Source organism: Chenopodium quinoa, unplaced genomic scaffold, assembly GCF_001683475.1.
Source record: "Chenopodium quinoa cultivar QQ74 unplaced genomic scaffold, ASM168347v1, whole genome shotgun sequence".
In the NCBI taxonomy this organism is placed as follows: Eukaryota; Viridiplantae; Streptophyta; class Magnoliopsida; order Caryophyllales; family Amaranthaceae; genus Chenopodium; species Chenopodium quinoa.
The window spans coordinates 1,586,649-1,610,539 of record NW_018742461.1 but is presented as its reverse complement, the minus strand read 5'-3'; the positions used below and the strand labels follow the sequence as shown (position 1 = coordinate 1,610,539).

The following is a 23,891-nucleotide window of genomic DNA, read 5'->3' as shown; positions in this document are numbered from 1 at the left end:
TCAATTTATCATTTCCGATACATACATAATTAGCACAATTAAAAGAAAATGGAATAGATATTGGTACGAACAATATAATTGAGCAAGAACCCATTGCATCAAAAAAATAATAATTGAACAAGAATCTAAAACATAAGAATCGATCAAACAAATACAAGTATGAACAATTGTAAACTTATACTACTAATAAATACTTGTAAGTTGTAATAACTAAACACATGTATGACCAAATGAGCGGCTAGGACTCTTTAAAGGGGTACTTATTATAATATCCCAATTGCTGAAAACCAGTTTTCAAGTAATACTATAAAATTGAGGGCATATGCGGTACACCAAACACATCATTAAGGAATAACAAAAAATTCAAACACTTTCTAAGCGACCAAAATACGTATATTCTTCCTCAAAAAAAATACGTATATTCTCCCTCAGTTCCCAGGTGATTACATGTCACAATGATGAGTTACTAGCAGAATCAAAATCACAATTGCAGGATCGATCCTCGCAAATCAATTACTTTATATTTCTTCTGCAATGAAATTGCCCGTTTTTACATCGGTTGATAGACTATATAGTAATTGTTACTTGCTTATTTTGTAATAACTAACATTCATTTACCAAATACTTTTACACAAACAACTAATCATAATCAATTAGTCAAACACAGTTAATGCAAATAGTTAACAATCTAATAGTCAAATCAACTAAAAGCTAATTGTCAAACAGAGTCATATATATGCTAAATTACTAACAAACTATTTCGTATATATAAGTCATTAGTAACGTACCTTGTAGGCTGTAGCAGCTAGCAGGCATCTCAAGCTCTTATTAATACCTAGCTAACTCGTAGCTAGAGCTCTAGTCTTAAAAGCATGCATATGCATGTTTGTGTATGTGCATGTTAGGTACATACTTAGGTATCAATCATCAAGAATTAAGAATTCCAATAGAGAATTAACACACCTTTAATTAGAAAGTAATTTATTTATTACAGAGTACATGTTATATAATTTCATGCATTGTCAAAGCATAATATAATTAACATCCTTTAATGCTTAAGGCACATATATATCTTATTCATTAATCATTATTAGTTGCATTATATGAAGTTTCATGCATACTAATCACCCTTTATACCATATATTATGTATTAATCTAATAAAATCCCACATTCAAGAATCAAAGAAAATAATGAAATCAAAGTTGATTATAGTATTTCTCTGTGCTACCTAGCCAAAAATCAACCTTACTCAGCTTTTTTAATGGTTCATCGATAGGCCAAAGCGAACTAAATGAATATCCCTTTTATAATTCAATAAAAATATTTATGAATAATAAAAGACACGAGTCCTCGATTATAAGGTCATAAATGACTTAATTAAACGCAATATTAACTAGCAAATTCTAGTAAATAAATCATCAATCGTTTAAACCTATATAATTGATATCCAAGGAGTGAGATTGAATCTCATCCACACAATATTAACCCCTTATAAGTTGTACCTCCGCGCACACGCGAAATGACGAAATTACACACCCAAAATTCCTACTAGTCTAAAAAACCCAAAGATAAAGTTAACTCACGGTTTTGGTCACACTCCATGGGGCAAAACATTAGACTATAAATCGATTACATTTTTTTTTTTCAACTTTTTATAACTAACATTAAAAATACAAATAGGTCGGCGCCAAAAACAATATTAAATCGGGACCCACTCCCACCCACTTGTGGATTATAAAAAACCCCATAAAATAAATCAACTAACAACCTACGTCAACCAGCCTGTCACGTGCCACAAACACCAAACTTACACGTGCCAACTTCTCCTAACAAAGCAACACGTGGACCAATCAAATGGCTGAAACTGATCGTATCTCCTTGCCCACCTCTCCGCCACCAATTCTGATCCTCCCTTAATTTACAAACTTTAATCCCCCATCGTTCTTTTGATTACGCTTGTCACGTGTCGTTCTTATATTAATCCATTTCCTAAATTACCCTAATAATAATTAAAATTAAAATTTATTATTGAATTATTCTTTTTTTTTCCTTAAAAAAAAATAAAATTAATTAGAAGAGTAGAAACAATTCGAGATTGCTCTATTTTCTCTCTCTATTATTCTCCATTTTCTCTCTCCTCTCGCTTCTTCTGTAGTCTCTAGAACTTCCTGGAAGATCTGATTTAGGGTTTTTGTTGGAAGATTTTGATTTTATTTTGTTGTTTTTATTGCTATCAAGTTTGTTAATTAAAGGTGAGTTTGGTTGAATTTTTTTAAATAATTATTATTTCTGTAATTTTTGTGTGGGTTTTGGTTGATTTTTTAGCATTTTTGAGGATTTTTTTGGTGTGGAATTAGTCAAGTTGATTCAGATTTAAGTTTTTTTTTTTGTTGATTTAAATTATTTTTATTACAGAGTTGAAATGGGTTGATTTGTTCATTGAAAAAGCAATTTTCTTTAATAATTAAAATTTTATAAGTTGTTTTTAGCTGTTATTACTTGGAATTTGATTGAAAAGTAGCAGTAAACTAAGAAATGAGGTTTTTGGTTTATTTGATATTGATTAAAAATTGTTTTTTCTTGATTGATTGATGAATTTGATCGATTTATATATACTTTTGTTTGTGTTAATCTGCAGAAAAAGGTGTGTAATTCTAACATGTCGATTTGGGCAATCTATGTTTTACAAACTGGATAAAGGGTTTATAAAGTGATGTCAGATTCGCGAATTTACGAGGTATTTAATCATTTTTCCAAGTATAATTCTTGTTTGTTCATGTATTATTTGATGTATCAGACCTTTTTTAAGTAAAAACTCTGTTGAATCGGCGAATTTCCAGTTTACGATCGAATTAAGTCTGTTGTTACTGTCTAAGGCACAAGATTAGTCTTCTCGGTGTGAAAATGATGTAAGTTAGTGGTTGTTGATGGTAATTCCCTTGCAGTTAAATTAGAATTTGAAATGATGTTTGATTTCATTACATTGGAGTTCTCTCTATTTACGCGCATTCGCTATGATTGACAAAAGGCTGGATTGTAGGAGTTTGATTAAATTTCTGAGAATTCAGCTGTACTGTAACTGTAGCTAGTCTGCTAGAGATAGGTGCAGACTTCTGATAATTCGTTACGCCATGAAATGGGGGGTATCATACAGTGGGTTGTTTCGGATGTAGGGTGGAGAATGTGGTAATGCACAAATTGGCTTCGAAGAATTTCGTAGTTCTCCCTAGGTCCCTGTTACTGGATTCTTGATGTCCTGTTATTAGCTACACTGATGTTTTGCTTTTCCCAAATATCTTTCATTCCGCTGAAGCTATAGACAACTTGGCTGAAGTAAAATCAGAAGGATTGAAGACTAGAGTTTCCCTTGGGGCCATTCAAACCTTTCTTCAAATGTGCCTTTTGATGTATGAAGTGTGTTTGTTCTCTTGATAATTGTCTTCTCTATCTCCATTTTGTATTATACTATGCTGGTGATTGGTCTTGATTGAATGATCCTTGCTTTGTGTACAACATGAAACATGACCTTGATATGTAGAATAAAAACTTTATGAAAACTAAATCTTTATTATTAGACAACAAATACATTGATCGTCTTCTATTGTTGCAGCTAGAAGATATTGTCTGGGAATTAGGTGACAATGACGATCATATAGTGCCTCAACCTGGAGGCAAAAGGAGTGGATTTTCACTTGAGAGTGACAGTAGTAAGAGTCAACGGCTTCAGCTACGATGTGCTGTAAATAATGCTGACAACAGAAGTGCTTCAGGCAATGTTATTCATAGAAAGGAGGGAACACACTTTTGTTCTGTGAAAGAAGAAAAGGAAAAAATGATGGATAACAGCCCACGGACCCACTCATCTAGTGGAGGTTTATCTGCTTCACTTGATGGGGAATGTAATGGAAAAATTAAACGTTCCCCGTCTGATGAAGAGAGGACTTTTGAACACTGTATGACAAGTAGTAATATGGATCCTACAGGTGATGAAGAGAGGACTTTTGAACACTGTATGACAAGTAGTAATATGGATCCTACAGGTGATGGAATATGTGTGGGGGATCCTGTACTTGAAGAGCGAGCAGCTTCTATGGACAATAACTTGTACCAATATGAGCTGAACAATGCAACTCATGCGGAAAGTGGTCTTGACTTTTTTGGTAATAATCTTGATGACAAAGAGAGCAACGATCTATTGTACTATCAATGGTCTGAGATAGAAAATTTTGAGGATGTTGACCGGATGTTCAGGTAGTTGGATACTGTCATTGATATCCCCATTACCTTTTGCCATTTTCTTGCAGATCGAAAAATGTTTATTAACTTGCTCAAATATGGACTTATATGGTGCAGAAATTGTGATTCAACTTTTGGTCTAGATATTGACAATAATGTTGAACTGGGCTGGTTTCCAACTTCACATGCAATGGAAGGATCTGATGATGCAATCAAGCCAAGCTTTAACTTTTCAGACTGCAGTACAACTGGACTAGATGGTGTGACTGAACAGCAAGAAGTGTTTGGGATGAACAATGGTTTAGTAGCTGATGAAAGCGATGAGAAGCTTACAGTAGTTGACTGTAAGAGAGTATCAGAGAAGTTGACTGCAAATGGCCCTTCAACTGTCTTGCATTCCTCTAACGTTAATGGATCCAGTGTTATTTCTAGTATTGACAATGAATCACAGGTTAGGAACTTATATAGGTGCCTGCCTTTGCACTAGCTGGATGGACGATAATATATATTTTGCTTACCAAGTATACACTATGCTGTTTAGTTGGGTCTCATAATGACCTTTTTAAATCCAAATTGAAGTATCTATATATTTGTATGGTTAGCTTATGTGCTGTCAGTGTTATAAGCATTTCAACGAATATTTTTTTACACTTTTTATTACCAATAACTATTGACATGTCTTACTTATCCTGAAGAAAGAAGCATAGCAATTTAAAAGAAGCTAGTAGCTCACTGTTCAATTAGACTTCAAATGGTTAGTTTATTATTTTAACTTCTTATGCTAGTTGAGGGCTTCCTGGTTTGTTAAGGATATGTGGTTGTTTTGGGGAGGTTAAGGGTGCTGTGCTGAATGATCAACTTCCTGTGGAATTTAGCCTTTTTCTTGTTTCCGGGTTAAACCCTCTTACTGTTAGGTACAAGTATGTTTTTTGTAATTTTTTAACCCTTCTGAAGGAGCGATTTCTGTGTAGATAACAGTTACAGACAAAGTTTTACATTATTAACCAGGAGTAATCTATGGATCATATATTCTGAGACATTATGCTTTTCAGATCATGGCCTCGATTTGGAATGATACTCCAATCTGATTCACAAAGTTCAATCTGTTCATGAAAATTTGCGGCTGTGAAATTGTGCTTTTCTCACTGGAAAGTTTTACTTATGAACTAATTATCACAAAATTTTACATTCACATCATGACAATAGCATATGCTGCTGTAATATCCACCCCATATGCTCATTTGTGTCGTACCAGTCTTGGTTGTGTTCTTGTACCTTGTGTTTGCTAGACATGGTCACCATGTTCGCTAGTTTTATGTGATCTCAAAGATCTTTCATATTTAACATGAAATGTGTGGCCTTTGTGATTTGTAGTTTAGTACTTGTGTGTGTTTTTGATATTTGTAGGCTCACAATATCAGCAATGTTCGTATCCATTCTCTCTTGAGATTAGTGATTGCTTTTTTACATTTGGTTTCATTATGTGACAGATCCAGTCTGGTATCAGCCAGCCAAAGCATCAGAAACCATCAGAAGGGAAAAGAAAAGAGCGCCCTTCAGATAATATTGTCTCTTTCATTCAATTTGACAGCCTAAATCAGGCAGTGGAGTCAAACCATTCATTGAACTTCCAATGTAATCAATCTTCCGAAAATAGTCAACAGAAGGAAGCTTCTCATTGCACTTCTGCACAGATACCAATTCCTTTGGTAAATCCCAATGACAGTCGTTTTACTAATCAAGGTTTACAAAGCACGGCGTCATCTATAATTAAGTCTGAAGATGGTGGCCTTCCATCAGTACCCCTAAAAAGGTCTTCATATGCATCCAATCAGATGCAATCAGTGGAGAGAGCTCATGATGTTGCTCTCCAGAATCCTTCAACTCCCAGGAACAAGAAAAAAGACAGGCCATTTCAAAGCAAATTATCTGGACATCCTGAAAAAGGCAACTTAATGGTTGAAAAAGCTGATTCTGATCCAATTTGTGTACAGAAGCTATGTGATCTTGAAAATGAAGCTGAAGGTCAAAGTGAAGTCGATGATGAAGCTGGCATTGCAACAGAGTTGGACTCATCTAACATACAGGAAAGTTCTTGTATGAGCTCAGTCTTGGATGAAGTCTCAATTGATGCTAGTAGTTTTCAACAACTACAAAATGTCATGGAGAAGGTATAAACTTGATATTACTTGAACTTCTGAATATCATCTCGCAAAGTTGTAGCATTGTTTTCACTTAGTGAATAGAGTGTCTGATAAATTGCACCTGTTTCTGTAATGAAGCTATGTGATCTTCTTGTTGTTTAGTGGATCTGGAAGCTATTCCCTCTGTTTTGTGTCTTCACACCTAACAAAAAATTCTATACATTTGACCTTGGAAGTTTTGTATGCAAGACTAGTGTCAAGTAATCATAAGATCAGCTGAAAATATTGTAATATGCAACTTTCCTATTTGTATTTTTGTTTTCTTCATTCATTGAAATGACTTCTTCACTGTTCCGCTTATTCTGAATCTGATTAACCTTGAAATGTTTTCCAGCTAGACGTAAGGACAAAAATGTGCATAAGAGACAGTCTCTATCGGTTGGCCAGGAGTGCTGAGCGAAGGCATAAGTGTGTCAACCCTATTGGTGGTGACAAAGATGATAAAGATACAAGTGGAGCTTTTCTATCTGATGGAACAAATAAGTATGAATTTTCCAGCCCTTAAAGTTTCTCCAAATGCTGATGTATTCTTCTGTTATCTGTTTGAAAGTAATTAATGCTAATTTGGAATGTCAAAGGAAATTGTCAAATTTTCTGATATAATAATGATTAGATGATGGTGTAAATATGTGTGTGTATGCTGTTAATTATTCTTATCTATATGGTGGTTTCACACAGATGCACAGGATTTATGGATATGGAAACTGATACGAATCCCATTGATCGATCAATAGCGCACTTGTTGTTTCATAGGCCGTCAGACCCGTCTGCAACAGCTCCTTTGGATGCTCTGCCTGTGAAAGCTCACACTATGGTATGCTTTTGGTATTTCTTTTTTTACTATTGTGTTTGGCAACTCTTTGGTAATACTGTGTAACTATTAAATTGTCGACAGCTGTAGATGAATTCCAGTTCTCACTGAATGCTTATTTTATGCTATTTTATTTTGAAAAGAGAATTTTTAAGTAAAGTTAATTATTTCCGATGGTAAAAGTATTAGAAATTGATTTTACTAATTGATTTTTATTGATTAATAATGACTTTATGGAGTACTCCAATACTAAGCTAGTGTTTTAAACTTTTTATCACATGCGAAACTAATTTTTGCTTATTGAAACTAATATACTTATTATAATTGATTTGTACTGCTTGATAACTAATTTGTGCTCATCAAAGCTCATTTCAAGTTGAAATTGAATTTTGCTGGAACTGGTCTTGTAATTTCAAAAGAACGTGGACTAAAGCCTAAATAGGCTTTGGCAATTTTTTAGAGAGTTCTTTTGGCTGGGATGTCATGGGTCACTTGGTAAAGAACTTCTGTGCGTGAGTTTGAATGTCCAATGTATATGAAATTAGTTTTATACCTAGGGGGAACATCCGTGACTGCATACCCTATTCGACTGTAGTTCCCAACATATAGCAGTGAAGATGTACTTTAAAACTACCCTTAATATGGGAACTGCAAGCGAATCCTATATTTCAATTGTGACATGGGGCATGGAGTGACTAGTGAGTTAAGATGGTAGTGGCTTACCACAAAGATTGTGACCCTACTCTATCCTTTCTTGTTATATTGTCTTAGTTGTAGCGATGTGTTCGATGTTTAGCCATAGGTACCAGCCCATTGCCTTCCTAGCTTTCTACAAGCTAAAGTACCCAACCATGCTTCACGGTATGAGGTTAGCAGTATGATATAATTATATTTAATTAATTGAACCATATTTCTAGACGTATGAGTGTACATGTCAAACAGGGTGATTTTAAATTGAATAATTACCCATAATATTATGTATAGACTAAGTATAAATTGTGACTCAGAATTTTAAATTTTCAGTTAACCCAGCGGAATAATTAAGTCGTTTCCCTACCTAAATTGATTTTAAATTGAATTATTACCCATAAAATTATGAATAGACTAAGTATAGATTTAATTTTCTCATAGACAGTTTCTAACTCATCATATGTTTATTTTGAGTCATTATGATACATAATATTTTTTTTTAACAAGACTTTAATCTACCCAATAATATGCAAAAGTATTTACTCAAAAATTCAACCCAGAGTAGGTCAGAATTTTCCTACTAATTTTTAGATTATTCTAGTTAAATCAATTTCAACATCCACATCATGAAATCATGTTGAAACTCCATGTTTCAGATCAAATGTCAAGTTGGTCAAATTTTGACTATTGACATCGTTAACATGTTTCTTGTCCTCCTTGGCAATTGGAAATGTCTCAAAGACCTGTCCTTTGGGGGCCTAGTATTATGATTGAAAAGAGAATACTATTGAATCTGAGACTGATTTCTCATCGGAATTTCAGGGTCAGGCACGTAGTCATGGTCCATTGATAGCAGAGAAACCTGCTTTTCGAGAAGAAACTACTTCAGCTAATGGTGAAGCTGCTGAACACTGATTTTGAAAGCTGATGTGCAAACAAATTCCTCTACGAGGTCCCTGAGAGCAAGTGGCTTCAGTCCTGAAAGTTTGGCATACTGTCCTGTAGTTCTTCATGGTCAGTTATGTCGACACTTGTAACTATTTTCTTCTTTATTCATGCATGTACTTGCAAGTTGCAATACCAGTTTACCAATTTGTATTATACTAGAGTTACTTTAGGAAGAGTTTTAATTTTGCTTGTCAGTTAGGTGATATCTTTTTGTTTGTTTGTTTGTTTGTTTTTTTTTTTTTTTTTCAAATCTTTTACTGGCTGTTTTCTCACTAATCATAAATTGTACTTGCTCACAACCTGTCTAATTTCAAGTATCATACTGCCATAGATTGTTTATTGTGCCTTGTAGTTAAGATCTACTCTGGGCAGATCGTCCGACATTTCTGGGGTTGTCATGCTGTGATTGTTGAGTGTTCATGCCGAAATTATGGAAATTTAGTATATGATAATGTATAGAAAGGTAGAGCAATCTGATGGTGTGTAGACTTTAATCTACCTAGTATGTATTCTTATATAAATTTGCTGGCTAGACCTGCCCAGTTATGCAGGGAGAGGATGTCGGCAACTTCTTCTGGCTTAAAAGGCTTGAGTTTCAGACTACTGTTTGAGGGAAGATGCTGATCAGAAGCCTCCAAAATACAGATGGATTCTAAATCACTGCATTCAGCAACTTATTGTGTACATTTTATTTTTGGCATCATATGTACATTGACTTTAGGGAGATACCATGTTCAAATTTGAATTTGTTTCGCAAATGTTCAAATTTGGCTAGCTAATGTCTTCTTGTAGCTGTATTTTGTTGCATTACCTGCTATTAAAAATAACCGAGTTCGACATGCTTATTTTGGATATATTCAATTGACTAAAGAAGTAAGGAGAATGAAAATGGAGAGAAGAGGAAGAGAGGTTACTGAAGCTATGCAAGAAAGAAAAACAGTATTCCTTGCTGAAATAAAGAATTGGAGTAGTATATGTATTGCCAATTTTAAGAAATTGCTTGAGCCGAAGAAAACAGCTATTGCTTCTTCTAGCAGAGGTCATTGCTTTCTAAATCATCCCAAAAATTGGCACAAAACTTATTGACATTACGATTTCTATCTCGGTTTGGAAGAAAGAATAAATTAGCGAGGGGGAATTAATATAAAGTTTATACAGCTGCACTCATTTTGGCTCAACCATGGGGGTCACACATTTCTGAGGCATGTAACAACTTACTATAATTACCATTGGTAAGGCAATGCATTCCATATTACAACCAATCGCCACCAGTGGCGGACCCAGGAATTTCCGACTGATGAGTCACAATCGATAACCAAATATGTAAAAAAAAAATTTGACAACATGACAAGCTTAGCTCTCTAATAATTGACAAGATTAAAATTTGTACAAGCATTAGGGTGTATTCACAATTTGACAGACATAATTGACTATATCATTAGAGTGGGTCGACTATATCATAAGCAATCGTCCGAATCGTCAATCAAATCAGCACATATGCAAAACCCCATATAAATCTACCAAAGTCAATGGTGTATTGACAATTTGACAGACATAATTAACATCAATAAACACCCTAAATAAACACTGATTACAATTCACATGGTCAAAAAGGTTCAAATTTCATCAAAAACCCAACAACATTAACAAAAGGTTCAAAGTTTACCAAACAAACAACAACAAAATCAACCAAAGAAAATATTTTTTTTTTTTTTTTTTTTTTAAAAAAAAACTTAGAAATTTTTTTTGGGCCCTGGTGAGTCATTTGACTCACCATGCACAAGGGCAGGTCCGCCAATGATCGCCACAACCCCCACCCCCCCCCCCCCCCTTCACACAAATAGCTCCATATGGTACGCGTTACTTTCATCCCTAATCCCTCGAAATTCAAATGAACAAGACGTGCACTGATACCGTATGTCTGGGTGTTCTCCAACTTCAGAATACCAATTGAACTTGATCTTAAATTTATAACAGAGAAAAGATTTTTCCCACATAAATTTGGGTCTTGGGGAGGGGAGTTGGAATTAGAATTGGAATCTTGGATTCTAATGAGCGTGATCACAATCATCATACACATGATACAAGCATAAACACAGTTGCAATTCCTTCCAGAAAGATCTTCGAATTTAACTAACATCATACAATAGTCATAACACTAATTTCTGGAAGAAATAAAAAACAGGCGGCTATGCTAAGCTTTCACTGATGTATGTTGCCAGCAGAATTGTTCCTTCAAATCTGCTAATCAAATTGCTGCCTGAGGTGCATCTCTGTCTCACTTTTCCAACTAGCATGAGAAGACTGGCCTTTCAATCGCTTGTTTTTCTCTTTATCTTTAACGGTTGATCCCTTCTTCTTTGAGTCATCTAATGGACATACAGGACAAATCATCCCAAGGGCACTGGAGTAAGTCAAGGGTATACCGCATTGCAAGCACATCCTGAAACAAGATTCATATGGCTGACTTCATTGATTTAAATAAAATAAAAATAAAAATCATACAAGCTCAACAAATGGAATAAAACTCATTCCTTACCCCCAAGCTAACAAATGATAGGAGTATTACTAAATCAGATTAACATGATCATCCAAAGCAGTTCATGATAAAACAGATGTATAATGTATATGTACCCCAAGGTCCCCAACTCTAATGATACAAATTATGTGAATTTTTCTCTCAGATCAAATGATAACAAAATGCTGACTGAAGATGAAACTAACAAAAAGAATTGCCTCAAAAACCCTGTTACAGAAAATAAACTATATGTGCATCATTAACTGTGCTAGAGCAAGATGAGTAAGAATACCTTGGTTGAGAGCCATCATCAGTTTTAGTAGCAGTGGGTGGTTTCTGAGGCTGCGTTGAATCAGTAGAGGGAACATTACCCTCAACATCACTCCTTACTCGTTCACGAATGCCAACTATATGGGCCTTGGCTTCCACCACAGCACCTACAGGAACAACAACGTCATCTAATTTTATTTACCCACAAAAGAAATCACATGTAAGCAAAAATTGGCTGCAAAACAACAGAGAACTCCACTTGCACCCTGTCAACATGTCAAGTATGAATTTCTAGAGACTTCTACCATAGCACATATACTTTAGCTAATTGGATTGTAGATTTCTGTTCCAGGATTGTCATACATCTTTGTTGGCAAGCAACATTCAGTCATAAACTTGGCCTCAATGTAAATGGTTTATATTACACATCGCGATACCATTTATGCTCTAGGAATTCTACTTTGCAATGCTCATCAATCAATGCCATTTCGACAACCAATTCAGAAGCATTATTCTCTTGTGACTGATATTGTTCCTAAGAAACTTTTCAAGAAAACATGAGGTGCTATCCCTTGCCATTTCAAAGCGTACTACACACATTAGATATTTTTTTTTCTCACAGCAAGTGTTAAGAATGCTACCAAATGCTGTACAAACTAATTCAAAAGGGTTTTCAGCTCTTTACTTTGATTTCACTTTTCATGGATGTTCCAAATAATATCTACAAAGTATCACTTTATACAAAGGGGCAAAAAAAAGGAAAATAGCCCGCCACCAAAGACACTAGGTACTCTCCTCTTGCTCTACTAGCTTCCTCAAAGCACCATGATGGACCTTCTGAACTCAATGCTCATGTCTCAACAACAAAAACTCTACAGTCATCAGATTTATGTTATCTTCCCTTATACAATTAAGTTCAGATCACTCATCAAAGACTTTATAACTCGTCTTACAATAAAGGGCATATATAGAGTATTTACTGCTTCCGATTACAACACATTCCTATATCCTCCATGAACCCCTACTTTCATCAAATTTCAACCTTTTATTGTTCGAAGAAAGCGCATACCAATACTTCTCCAATGAAACTAAAAAAAAAAAAGGCAACCTAGCTGTTCACAAGCTCAATGCAACTAAACTCAACACAAAGTGGATTAAAGCTTAGTATAAGTTCATCATATCTCCTGACAAGCCAAGCTCAAGCTAATACAAAAAGAACAAGTCTACCTGTATAGAGTACCTAATTGAGAATAATAATGAAAGTACTCACCACATCCAAAACCCTGACCAACTTATTGAAAAGTCAAAAAAGGAATTTCAAAATGTTAGCCTTATACCACATCAATTTCAAATTGAAATTAAACCCCAAGATTACCCAACTCAAAATCAAGCTCAACATGAAATCCCAAATATCATCCTGCTCCCACTAACCAAGAGATATTTTCCTCAAGATCCCCAACCACGCTTATTCGATGTCTCTCCGAAGATTTGGATTCTCAAAACAACACAATCCATCCAATCAATTTGATCTCTTTTCAAGTGTTCATGACCCTCAATTCATATTCTAGCTCTCTCTCCATATATTTCTACATCAATCGAGATCTTTTAACCTTCCGTTCAAGCTCCTACCTTTCCACCTTGAGAAAGGCAATCCCTCATCAATTCAAACACAAACATGAGCATATGCTTAAATAAACTGCAGCTAGGCGAACACCAGGTAAAAATTCTATAAACCCAATTGTGTGCTACCATCTCTTCCAAGAGCTCCAGCCTAGTTTCCGATATCTCTTAGAGGGTGTTTGGTTCACATACTTAAGGTATGGGTTTAGAATGGTTTAAACCCATACCTTATGTTTGTTTTATGATTTTAAGAGTTGCAAACCCATACCTCAAACCCCCAAAGTATGGGGTTTAGAAACCTAGGGGGGAGGTGGGTTTGGCTCATTCCCATACTTTTAGGTATCAAAAAAAAAAAAAAAAAAAAAAAAAAAAAAAAAAAAAAAAAAAACTGCATTCCATAATCATACCAAACATATAGTATTAAGAATCAAGTTCCAAACCCATACCACTATAATTTCATTCCTGATTCCAACTCCATACCATTTTGCGAAACAAACTCCATACTATTTTGCGAAACAAACGCCCCCTTACATATAAAGCTCCTTCTTTTACAAAAAAAAAAACTAAAGTATAACCTTCCCAAAGACTTGACTTCAATGGTTCAAAAACCCTAATAAACATCCCCCAAAATAAATGTAAAAAAAATTGAACTTTAGTTAAATGACAGATTGGCAGATGAATTTTTCAATAGAATATGAATTATGAATACAAGTACCAATATTCATCCAAATTTCAGGTCTAATTAATCGCCAAAACGATAAAATAGGTAATATGTCAAAAATTATGCAACATACCTGTAGGCAGATCTTTCTTGTCTCTGCTTTTCTTGCGACCTCGATGAACAACAACATCTCTTCTCACACTCTGATCTTCTACGCAATTATTAAGAAACTGAGGTGGCCCTGAAATCTCCAAAACCCCAACAAAAAAGGGAAATTCAAGCAAAAATAAGAAGTGGGTAATCAAATTTACTATTCAAAATCAAAATTGACAAAAAAACCCATCTCAAAAAATGCAGTAATTCAACGAAAATTGAAAGAACTTGAGGAGAGAGTAGTACTAATTACTTCGGAGAAAGCGTCGAGGGCAGAGGGAAGAGCTGAGTCGTGAGAAGATTTAGGGGCGGCAACAGGGCGGTAAGAGGAGGGAATGCGTGAAACGGCGGCGTTGTTGTCGGAATCAGAGTCATCATCTTCGTCGGAGAAATTGTGGTAGTGATGATTTGATTCTTGTTGTTCGTCTTCTTCTGCGGAAGAGTAGCTTTGGATCAGTGCCAAGCTCATTGCTGCGCCTTCCTTCTCTCGTTTGTGTTGTGACTAGTGAATTTTTTTGTTAAAGGGTGGGGAACTAATGAGGTCATACGGAGTAATTTGATATCCACCCACAAGGCCGCAATTAATTATCGCGAACCAATAAAGTGTTAATCGTACGGGTTTGGAGTTTGAATTCTGCCAAATAATTGTTTTAAACCTTTGTTTTTTTATTAGGAGATTAGGATGGTTGTAAAGATAGTGATGTAGAAGAGATTAAATCACAAGTTTTGGGTATCACCTTTAAGACTTTAACAACTAAAGTAATTTACATCCACGTGTACTATGACTTCGTGACAAAGATCCATAATTATTTGTTCCTCGCTTCCTCATATTGTTACTCTTTACCGATTACTTGTGATTAATGATAAAAAGGTCGAATTAACTCTTACTTTTCCAACCATCCAACATCATCCAAGCACTTCCCAACATCTCTCCACCGCCACCAACCTCATTATCCATCACCCAGTCACCCACCCACACCACAACCATCATCAACAATGTAACGACGATTTAAAAAAATAAAAAAAAATAAAAAAAAACACTCAAAAAAGGAGCCTAGCCTACCTACTATTTGTTTCCCATCTGTTAAAAATAAAAAAAATGTAACGACGATCTGTTATAAAATAAGGAGAAACATGATAGAGATTGTGAGAGAATTGATCAGTGTATTTCTATTCCATATGACGGGGTGTATATATATATATATGTATATATATATATATATATATATATATATATATATATATATATATATATATATATATATATATTAAGGTGTGATTGGATAAGAATATAAACCCTAAATCTATCTAAAATATTCTGGAATTATACAAAGAGTATAATGGGCATCCACACAATATTTCAAACTCCCCCTTGGATGTCCATTATCGAAGATTGCGGCTCGTTAAAACCTTAATAGGAAAAACCATGTGGGATAAAAACCTAATTAAGGGAAAAGAGTACAACATTCTTTGTAATACGCTCCGAATGCTTCCTCTTTAAAAACCTTACCAGGATAACCCAATTTGGGACAAAACCATGGTCAAGAGAAAAAGAGTGCAGCGCGTATATTCTCTCCTAGATGAATACATAACGTGAAATTTTCTAGTGCGATAAATCCGACGTGATATGGTTCGTTGGATAACTTCTCCCGTGTAGCAGGATACCATTTCTTGATAATTGATCCTTTCAAATTGAACTTCTTCAAATCTTCACATGAACTTATTAAGGCTTCTTCATTTTTTCATACCTTTGGAAATAATACAAGTATTTACCATTATTTCATTCGATAGTTTTGTTTCGAATTGTCATAACAATTAGATGTATGTCTTCTTCTGGAGGTCATATATACTATAAAATGATGATCAATAATTGATCCCATTATCCAAACACAATTTCATGGCAACACTTGATATCATCATATATATTTCATTTTTCAATATCATATGAATTAAGAAATTAAACTAATTACATATTTTGCTCATGGCTCTTCTAGACCATAAGAATATTATTCTTACTCAATTGTATCTCAACGTTATTCTCTAATTAGACATTTCATGTTTTATATGAGATTTCGCCAATGAATACAAAGACCTGTTGAATCTCACATACTCAAACTTCAGGTTGAGATATCGATGATGTAGTCATATTGACTTTTCAGGAGTTTGATAATAATTGCAATTTTCAAGATATAAAATATGTAGGGCTGGGTATCTATATACGTCGTATATAAGTTCTTTAGGAATTCTTCTTACATGATTCATAGCATGCTATTATTAAATTGATGTCATCAATAATTCCATCACTAGTGTAAGCCCATTGGAACATAAATATTTCTTTGTAATTTCCCATCAATGTTGTAAATATGCCTTACTATACTTTGGACAAACATTCACGCATACCACAATTATTATATAGAAACTAGCTAGTGCATGCAATATGAAATATATGAATCATGATAAAATGCCCTAAAAAAAAGGAATCATGATAAAATATTGAATAAAATATACAATGAGTAATGCATCTAACAACTTCCTAAACATGCAATAAATAATTCATTAACCTATGACTCACGCATGCACATGGATATAAGACTCAAATTAATGCAAGACACTGTATAGTGTGAATTTAAAAATCCATATTTCCACTAGTATAAAAAAGGAAATAGGCACCGCGTTTTTGGCACTGATTTTTAAAAACAGGTGGAAATTTAAGACGTTGGCACCGATTAACCGGTGCCAATTAAAAAAAAGAAAAAAAAAAAGAAAAATCGGTGTTATTTGGCACTGGTTAATAATAAAAAAAATAAAAAAAAAAAAATAAAAAAAAAAAACCGGTGTTATTTGGCACCGGTTAACCGGTGCCAATTAAAAAAAAAGCAAAAAAAAATCGGGCTGCTTATATAATTATAAACCCTTACAAAACTTTGGTGCTCATCCGCCACTTTTTGGCTTTGCTTTTCTCTCTCATCTCTAATTTCTCCTTCTTCGTTTTTTTTTTTTCAGTTCTCTTGTTCAAATAAAAAGATCAGAGAGGAGCTATCCATCTTCTTCCTCTTCAATTTTCAGAAACTAAACTAGAATATATACTAGATAGAGAGAAAAATAATCCAAAAATCATTATTTGCCCTCATCTCTGTCCTTCTTCCCCTTCCTCTCTCTGTTCTTTGTTGTTCTTGCTCTTCTCAACAACCATCGACACCAAGACAACAATCATCATCGCCGCCGATAATTATTCAAACCATGCAAACATCAGCCACCACTGCCCTCCGTTGGTAATCAAGATTTGAGGTTAGGGTTTGGTTTATTTGAGGTTAGGGTTTCAGTTTCTGGATTACGGGTTTTTCAGGGTTTCTGGTTATCTGGTTCCTGGTTTTTTTTTTTTTTTTTCTGAGTTTTTTCTAGGTTTATTCTTTTCTGGTTTATTGTATTCTTGGTTTTTGTTGGTTTTTTTTGTTTAAGTTTCTGAGTTCAACATTTCAAGGTTTTTTTGGGTTTTTCTGGGTTTGAAATTCCTGGGTTTTTCTGGTTTATTGTATTCTTGAATTTTTCTTGTTATTTTCTGGTTTATTAGTTCTAGGTTTTTATTGGTTTTTTGTTTGTTCAAAGTTTCTGAGTAAGTTCAACATTTTTAAGTTTTCTCAATTTTTTTTTATTTTTTCTCAGTTGTTTCTGGGTTTAAAGTTTTCTGGGTTTATTAGTTCAACATTTTAAAGTTTTTTTTAGTTCTTTTTATGTTCGAAATATCTGGGTTTTTCTAGGTTTAAATTTTTTAGGTTTTTTTGGGTTAGAAATTTCTGGGTTTTTACTTTTTCTGAGTTCAAAGTTTTTAAGTTCTGATTTTTATTGTTTTAATTGATGCAGGTTGGACATTTCTGATTTTTTTCAGTTTCAAGTTCGTGATTAAGCTAAGGTTGAAGTCGGAGTTTCTGGGTTTAAATTTACAGCTTTAATGATTGTAAATTGTAAATAACAATTGAATTGATTGTAAAATTACAAATTCAACGATTTTTCTGTTTTTTTTTTAATAAATTGTAAAATAAATTCAGCGATATTTATATGTGATTGTATATTACGGTTTTGGTGCTTTTTTTTAGGGAAGTTTGATTTTTGGTGTTTTGTTTCATTTTATATGGAGCTCTTTCCCAAATTAAAGTCAAGAAGAACCGCAATTCCCAAATTGCAGTCAAATCTTTTTATTTTCCCATTCTACCGTCCACGTAAGCACTGGTTAAAAAACCGGTTTTTTTTTTTTTTCCGGTCCAGGGTAAACCGCTACTTGAAGTAGCGGTTTCTTTGCAATAAACCGCCACTTCAAGTAGCGGTTTCTTAGTTTAAAACCGCTACTTGAAGTAGCGGTTTCTTTGCAATAAACCGCCACTTCAAGTAGCGGTTTCTTAGTTTAAAACCGCTACTTGAAGTAGCGGTTTGTTTACAAAAAACCGCTATTTTATGTAGCGGTTTACCCTGGACTGTTTTTTTTTTCAAACTTGCATAATCACTCAAAAAAAAAACCTGCAATTTGTGTACCTGTAAAACATGAGATATATAGCATTTTTCAACACAACCACCATAAATAACAAGTTTATGAAGATCTAAGGAAGTCGAAATTGCAAAGTCGAATATTTTTCAATTGATTAAATATAACAAAATCCAATTCTAAGCATTTACAAAAAAAATTAGTTTAGTTCCAAAATATACACTTAGCTCGGGCGTTGCTTCTTCCCATGAGGTGACGATGAAGATGATGCAGCTGTCTCCTCTGGAATGTCATCCAGGCCAACTCCAACCCCAGACGTAGTGTTGCTACGCCGTCGGTTTCTCTGATACTGGCAATGCACTAGTGGAGGAGATGTCATGATAGTATGCTGAGAAGGAGTCGGTGGACGGAAGGCACGTGCTGAATGGCCTCCACGATGAGGTGGTGGTCTGATCGGCATAGTGTGCACAGTAGAAGATGAAGACGTGGACGGTCGAGGCTGCTGAATAAGGTGTGACTGCCCCACCCTAGACAAGGTTTGGCCACAAAATGATGTAAAACCCTGCATCGTCTGTATGGCAAATGGTATAGCCGTCTCTGGTGGCAAGTGGGAGATGGTCTCAGTAGCTCCCGATAGCTGGACGTGCAAATCAGCAAATGCATGTGCCTACATTTAAGTGTAGTTTTAATGTTAGTAAAATGAAATAAAAAACGTAAGAACTAGATTGAAATAAAGTGAAGTTCATACAAGCAGGAGGTCAGAGGTAGCTGGCTGGTAATAACTCGGGGGGCGCTCCTGCGAAGGTGGAGTAATGACCAGTCTCGTGATGCGACGGTACCAAGCCATGTACTCTGTCATGGCCGGGGAAGAAGTCCCAGTGAACGGGTATCCCTGGACGACTAATGCCTCTCGTCGACTCCACTCGTGTACATGGTCCGAATGCCGAATCTCCCAATTACGCTGTCCCCTTCGATCCTTCCTGTGTAGAGCAACGTCCGTGTCTACATCCTGTGGGATCGGCTGGTCTAACCCGAACTGACGAAGGACTCGGTCTGGGAGGTGGAACTCAACGACGTCAAAGCATATCAGAGGTGCCCGTGAACGCCAAATGTGCATGTCTGAGCGACAAATCTCCGGAAGTCGATCCATCACCGCCTCAGTATATGGCTGCCAAATCATCTAATTCCCAAAACAAGTATGTCAACATGTATATGACTAACATAATGGAAGAAATACAATGCACAAAAAAAAAGAAACACCGATTGTACCTGGTCCTCGCGCTAATGGTCAAACGCATCTCTGTAGTATGGTAGTCCAGAAGCAGTATGCGCACACGATAGATGGACACGTAACCACCTGTAAAGACATGTTAATAATAATTCTTGAAAGATAGAATTGTAAGAACATGAACTTGAAGCAAACATTGTACCTGCACGCCAAAGGGTCAACACCTCGCTGATGCTGAGTCCCCAAAATGTCATCCTCATCCTCAGCCTCAGGGTCCTCCTGTGGCGGATCTCGAGGCCTCCTAATGTATGGTCGGCCAATAGTAATATGCTCCCACGACCACAACTGTAGTAGGATGAGCGGGCCTCCAATCTGTCTTGAATCTCGCTGACATGCTCGACATAGCTGCCGATACAAAAAACCAAGAGTCGCACTCCCCCAGCTGTAGGTCGAAGCTGTCTCCCAGTCTCGAAGGAACGGCAAGTAGTAGAGTGACACAGCATCGCCACTCTTGTCGGCGAACAGAATAGATCCCATGAGAGTGAGAATGTAAGCACGGCTATGGCGCTGAACTGTCAAGTCATCAGCTCCCTCTGGCATCTGTGAGAAGTGACGTCTGAGCCACGTCAACTTCAAAGTAGATCCCTCCAGAAACGGCTTACCGTTATCATCATGGCCAGGTCAAACTCCCAGCAACTCCTCAACTAGGTCATGCCATCCCTCAAATGGAGGTCCAATGACAGGAGGGCCGTGCACTCTCAGACCTAACAGGACGGAGACATCCTGTAAAGTAATGGTGGCCTCACCTACCACTAGGTGGAAAGTATGTGTCTCCTGCCTCCACCTCTCAACCAACGCCGTAAGAACAGATCGATCAAGCAAAAACCCTCCTCCCAAAATCCTATGTACACCGTAAAACCCAGCAAGCCTAACGTACTCTAGTACTCCGCCATCTACCCTCCACTCACGTCCCACGCTGACCATATGCTCCCTAACTGAGAGAACTCTATCAGCTACGCCACTCCAAACATCGTGGCTCCTATGGGAAGTCTGCAAGCGTAGAACAGATGGATCAACTGGGCCTGGACGAATCACCGGCTCCATGGGACCTACACGATAACAAAAAATTGAATTAATGTTAAGCGTTCGAGAAAAAACATAAATATTAAACAAGAATATATAATTAATCATGTTACCCAGATGATCCAAATCCACCAATAAGAGTAGGACATGTCTTCTTGTTATGCCCAGGTCGCCGACAAACACTGCATGCCTTCTTCACACGATAGGGACGCTCATGTTTCATTCTAGAAAAGACCATTATTAATCAAAGATATTAGATTGCAAAAATTCATTAACAGTGTGGCAATGTCCTAACATCAAGCAAGCAAACTACACAATTATAGCAACCTAAACTGAGCTATGAAGGTCTTAATACCTCTTGAAGCTCAACATGGGCATAAGTCATGACTACATGTACTTTGAGCTCATGTACTTTGTGTATAGAAGCTCTATTTTCACTTTCAAAATCAGCAATTATAGCAACCTAAACTGAGTAATGTGATCGAAACCATTAATAATTCTACAAGGGTTATATGTAAGGTAAGTAAATCAACAACAACAACCAAAACCAACCACAAACATACATACAATTCTGAAACTCAATAACAACAACAATAAACAAGAACACTAACAACAACAACACAACCAAAACCGAAACTCAATAACAACAACAATAAACAAGAACACTAACAACAACAACACAACCAAAACCGAAAGTCAATAACAACAACAATAAACAAGAACACTAACAACAACAACACAACCAAAACCGAAACTCAATAACAACAACAATAAACAAGAACACTAACAACAACAACACAACCAAAACCAACAACAACAACACATACATACAATTCTGAAACTCAATAACAACAACAAACTCAATAACAACAACAAACCCAATAACTGAATACAAAAAATAATTAGGGCACTTACCACAAACAAGAAGATCAGCACGTTTCTTCTGAAATTAGCGAAGCCGACCACTAAAGTCGAACCCTCGGCGTCAACAGCGGCGGCCTTCGTTGCTGAGGAATGCTCCGGCGGCGTCGGTGGATTCCTTGGCTGCGCCGGCTTCCGTTGAAGGAGGTGTGATTTTGGTGGAAGGCGTGGATGGGATTTTGGTGAGAAGACGAAAATGAAAGAGGAAAGTGAAATCAGGAAATTATACCTGCTAGAAAACCGCTACTTGAAGTAGCGGTTTATTAAACAAAAACCGCTACTTGAAGTAGCGGTTTATTAAAAAGAAACCGCTACCTGAAGTAGCGGTTTATTAGTAAAAACCGCTACTTCAGGTAGCGGTTTTGCTGTAGACCGGATTTAAAATTTCTTCCCCCTGAACCGGTGACGTGGACGGTACTTTGGGAATTCTTAAAACTTTGGCTGCAATTTGGGAATTGCGGTTCTTCTTGACTTTAATTTGGGAAAGAGCTCTTTTATATGTGATTGTATATTGCAAAAAAAAAAATTTAATTTTTGAAGGCACAGTTGGCACCGGTTAACCGGTGCCATAGGTAGTTAAAATTAAAAAAAAAAAAAAAAAAAAAAAGCACGGCACCGGTGCCCATTTATCTTTTTCGCCTAGTGTTCATTGGATTTCTGGCCCATGATAAACTTTTGATGTTATCATTATGTCGGACATCATAATAAACATATATTTTAGATCCCTTATTCACTAGTCCATTCTATTATGCATATGCATATTATTCATCGGTTTCATTGTGTATTGGTATCATAAAATTACTTTAATGTACATTTCGCATGTTATTTTACAATGATGTCTGAAATACATTTTGAATTGGTACCATTATGACTTTCTTATATCATAGGCCATCTATTATAGTTCAGATATCTATACAACTTTTATCTGGGGTATTTCTCACATTATGGTATTAATATACTATCATTACACTTAAAAAGCATCAACTGCACTATCTTGCCATATATCACATATTTATATTAGAACCGATCATACAACCTACACTTCAGGTGTAATGATTCAAAGAAAAACTAGCAAGATTTAACTTAATGTATGCACATAATATCATTATCACTATGACCAAAATGTATCTCTCTATGCCTCTAGACGGGTCATAACGGTATAGAAATCAAATTATAGATGTGCAAAATATCTCGATACAAAAGTTGACATGTAACTTTACAAAGTATCATTATATGGATCAACTAATATTAATTTTATAATTTTGCCAACTTACTCTTCTTCTCCCCCCTAAATTGGTAAAATATCTCAAATATAGGGACAATTGTTCACCAACTTAGAATATAATTTCATGTGCAAAAATTCCATCTCGTAGGATAATCATATTCAACAAATTTATCTCGTCTGGAGAATAATGAAATTTTGTTTTCTTCTAGAAATCAATATTAATAGGGGGTCATGAATTGTGGAGTTGTCTAGTTTCTTATTCTATTTCTTATGTGTTGACCTAAAATAGCCCCAATCAAGATATTAATCACTTGTATATAAAGCCACCATATGATGACCTTCTAATTCTCCAAATACTTTAATAATGAGTTTCTAGATAGTCAAAATCTCTACACACAAGTTGTTTTAGTGAGCTTCTGGTCACTTATTACTCATTCACATGCAAAATTGTTCAAAACTAGTATATAATCTTTTGAAATATCTCCAAAACAAACTATTAAAATCACAATCCAAATATAGCTCAATCTCAATGTTATGTCTTGTCATTCAATTCATTTCATATCTCTAACATGAGAGAGCGTCAGCGCTTTATATTTCATATCAAATGAAACTTCGAGTTTCCAAAACGGGTAATTATTAAACCAAGATGGCCTAATTTAATTATCACATCCAATCACTTTTCTAAATTCAAATTCTGGTCAGTTTTCCAGCACTAGTGATCACTTTATTAAACATATTTTATACATGACCATGAAAGTGATGTGATATTAGAACACAACCATGTGTTTCTTTATACAATTGGCAAGACAATCAACTAATACTTGATCCAATAATAACTCATGCTT

General features: G+C 35.5%; 4 protein-coding genes and 1 long non-coding RNA gene across 11 annotated transcripts; 2 read left to right on the top strand and 3 right to left on the bottom strand.

The window, feature by feature from the left end:
• The first annotated feature begins 2,059 nt into the window (after positions 1–2,059).
• Positions 2,060–9,735, top strand: LOC110718605 (protein LNK1-like). 4 transcript variants are annotated; one of them, XR_002510930.1, is made up of 9 exons: positions 2,060–2,253; positions 2,640–2,738; positions 3,612–4,252; positions 4,355–4,688; positions 5,728–6,408; positions 6,776–6,924; positions 7,120–7,255; positions 8,765–8,956; positions 9,434–9,735. XR_002510930.1 is itself a non-coding variant. In XM_021897472.1 (9 exons), the coding sequence occupies exons 2-9, from the start codon at positions 2,715–2,717 to the stop codon at positions 8,855–8,857; spliced, it is 2,001 nt and encodes a 666-aa protein (XP_021753164.1). In that variant the 5' UTR covers positions 2,060–2,253; positions 2,640–2,714; the 3' UTR covers positions 8,858–9,207. The 4 variants fall into 4 exon arrangements, 2 of the variants coding, with proteins under 2 accessions (XP_021753164.1, XP_021753162.1); XR_002510929.1 differs by having other exon boundaries at positions 9,424–9,735; XM_021897472.1 differs by lacking the exon at positions 9,434–9,735 and having other exon boundaries at positions 3,612–3,984; positions 4,042–4,252; positions 8,765–9,207.
• Positions 9,736–10,818: 1,083 nt separating this feature from the next.
• On the bottom strand, positions 10,819–15,236 carry LOC110718604. Of its 2 annotated transcripts, none has more exons than XM_021897469.1 (4): positions 14,359–15,236; positions 14,093–14,200; positions 11,701–11,845; positions 10,819–11,333 (listed from the first exon to the last, which is right to left on the bottom strand). In XM_021897469.1, the coding sequence occupies exons 1-4, from the start codon at positions 14,579–14,581 to the stop codon at positions 11,135–11,137; spliced, it is 675 nt and encodes a 224-aa protein (XP_021753161.1). In that variant the 5' UTR covers positions 14,582–15,236; the 3' UTR covers positions 10,819–11,134. The 2 variants fall into 2 exon arrangements, with proteins under 2 accessions (XP_021753161.1, XP_021753160.1); XM_021897468.1 differs by having other exon boundaries at positions 10,828–11,333; positions 14,093–14,207; positions 14,366–15,222.
• Positions 15,237–16,991: 1,755 nt separating this feature from the next.
• On the top strand, positions 16,992–18,199 carry LOC110718603. The gene is made up of 2 exons (XR_002510928.1): positions 16,992–17,400; positions 17,974–18,199. It is a non-coding gene; the product is annotated as an uncharacterized LOC110718603 (long non-coding RNA).
• A 472-nt stretch (positions 18,200–18,671) lies between these two features.
• On the bottom strand, positions 18,672–22,331 carry LOC110718602 (serine/threonine-protein phosphatase 7 long form homolog). Of its 3 annotated transcripts, none has more exons than XM_021897465.1 (5): positions 21,816–22,331; positions 20,020–20,926; positions 19,859–19,946; positions 19,338–19,769; positions 18,672–19,256 (listed from the first exon to the last, which is right to left on the bottom strand). In XM_021897465.1, the coding sequence occupies exons 4-5, from the start codon at positions 19,767–19,769 to the stop codon at positions 18,813–18,815; spliced, it is 876 nt and encodes a 291-aa protein (XP_021753157.1). In that variant the 5' UTR covers positions 19,859–19,946; positions 20,020–20,926; positions 21,816–22,331; the 3' UTR covers positions 18,672–18,812. The 3 variants fall into 3 exon arrangements, with proteins under 3 accessions (XP_021753157.1, XP_021753158.1, XP_021753159.1); XM_021897466.1 differs by lacking the exon at positions 21,816–22,331 and adding an exon at positions 21,014–21,503; XM_021897467.1 differs by lacking the exons at positions 19,859–19,946; positions 20,020–20,926; positions 21,816–22,331 and having other exon boundaries at positions 19,338–19,843.
• Positions 20,499–21,138, bottom strand: LOC110718942 (serine/threonine-protein phosphatase 7 long form homolog). The gene is made up of 2 exons (XM_021897878.1): positions 21,033–21,138; positions 20,499–20,926 (listed from the first exon to the last, which is right to left on the bottom strand). Exons 1-2 carry the CDS (start codon positions 21,136–21,138, stop codon positions 20,499–20,501), a joined length of 534 nt encoding a protein of 177 aa, XP_021753570.1.
• Positions 22,332–23,891: the final 1,560 nt, after the last annotated feature.

Excerpts from the sequence above, each read along its gene's own strand:
- LOC110718602 (XM_021897465.1), bottom strand. The coding sequence starts at position 19,769 with ATGATTTGGCAGCCATATACTGAGGCGGTGATGGATCGACTTCCGGAG. Across the intron at positions 19,257-19,337 it reads CTACCTCTGACCTCCTGCTT|GCACATGCATTTGCTGATTT; the intron begins GTATGAACTTCA and ends ACTTAAATGTAG.
- LOC110718604 (XM_021897469.1), bottom strand. The coding sequence starts at position 14,581 with ATGAGCTTGGCACTGATCCAAAGCTACTCTTCCGCAGAAGAAGACGAA. Across the intron at positions 14,201-14,358 it reads CGCTTTCTCCGAAGTAATTA|GGCCACCTCAGTTTCTTAAT; the intron begins GTACTACTCTCT and ends TGGAGATTTCAG. Across the intron at positions 11,846-14,092 it reads CAAGAAAGATCTGCCTACAG|GTGCTGTGGTGGAAGCCAAG; the intron begins GTATGTTGCATA and ends TTGTTCCTGTAG.
- LOC110718942 (XM_021897878.1), bottom strand. The coding sequence starts at position 21,138 with ATGGTCTTTTCTAGAATGAAACATGAGCGTCCCTATCGTGTGAAGAAG. Across the intron at positions 20,927-21,032 it reads GACATGTCCTACTCTTATTG|GTCCCATGGAGCCGGTGATT; the intron begins GTGGATTTGGAT and ends GTTATCGTGTAG.
- LOC110718605 (XM_021897470.1), top strand. The coding sequence starts at position 2,715 with ATGTCAGATTCGCGAATTTACGAG. Across the intron at positions 6,409-6,775 it reads TACAAAATGTCATGGAGAAG|CTAGACGTAAGGACAAAAAT; the intron begins GTATAAACTTGA and ends AATGTTTTCCAG. Across the intron at positions 7,256-8,764 it reads CTGTGAAAGCTCACACTATG|GGTCAGGCACGTAGTCATGG; the intron begins GTATGCTTTTGG and ends TCGGAATTTCAG.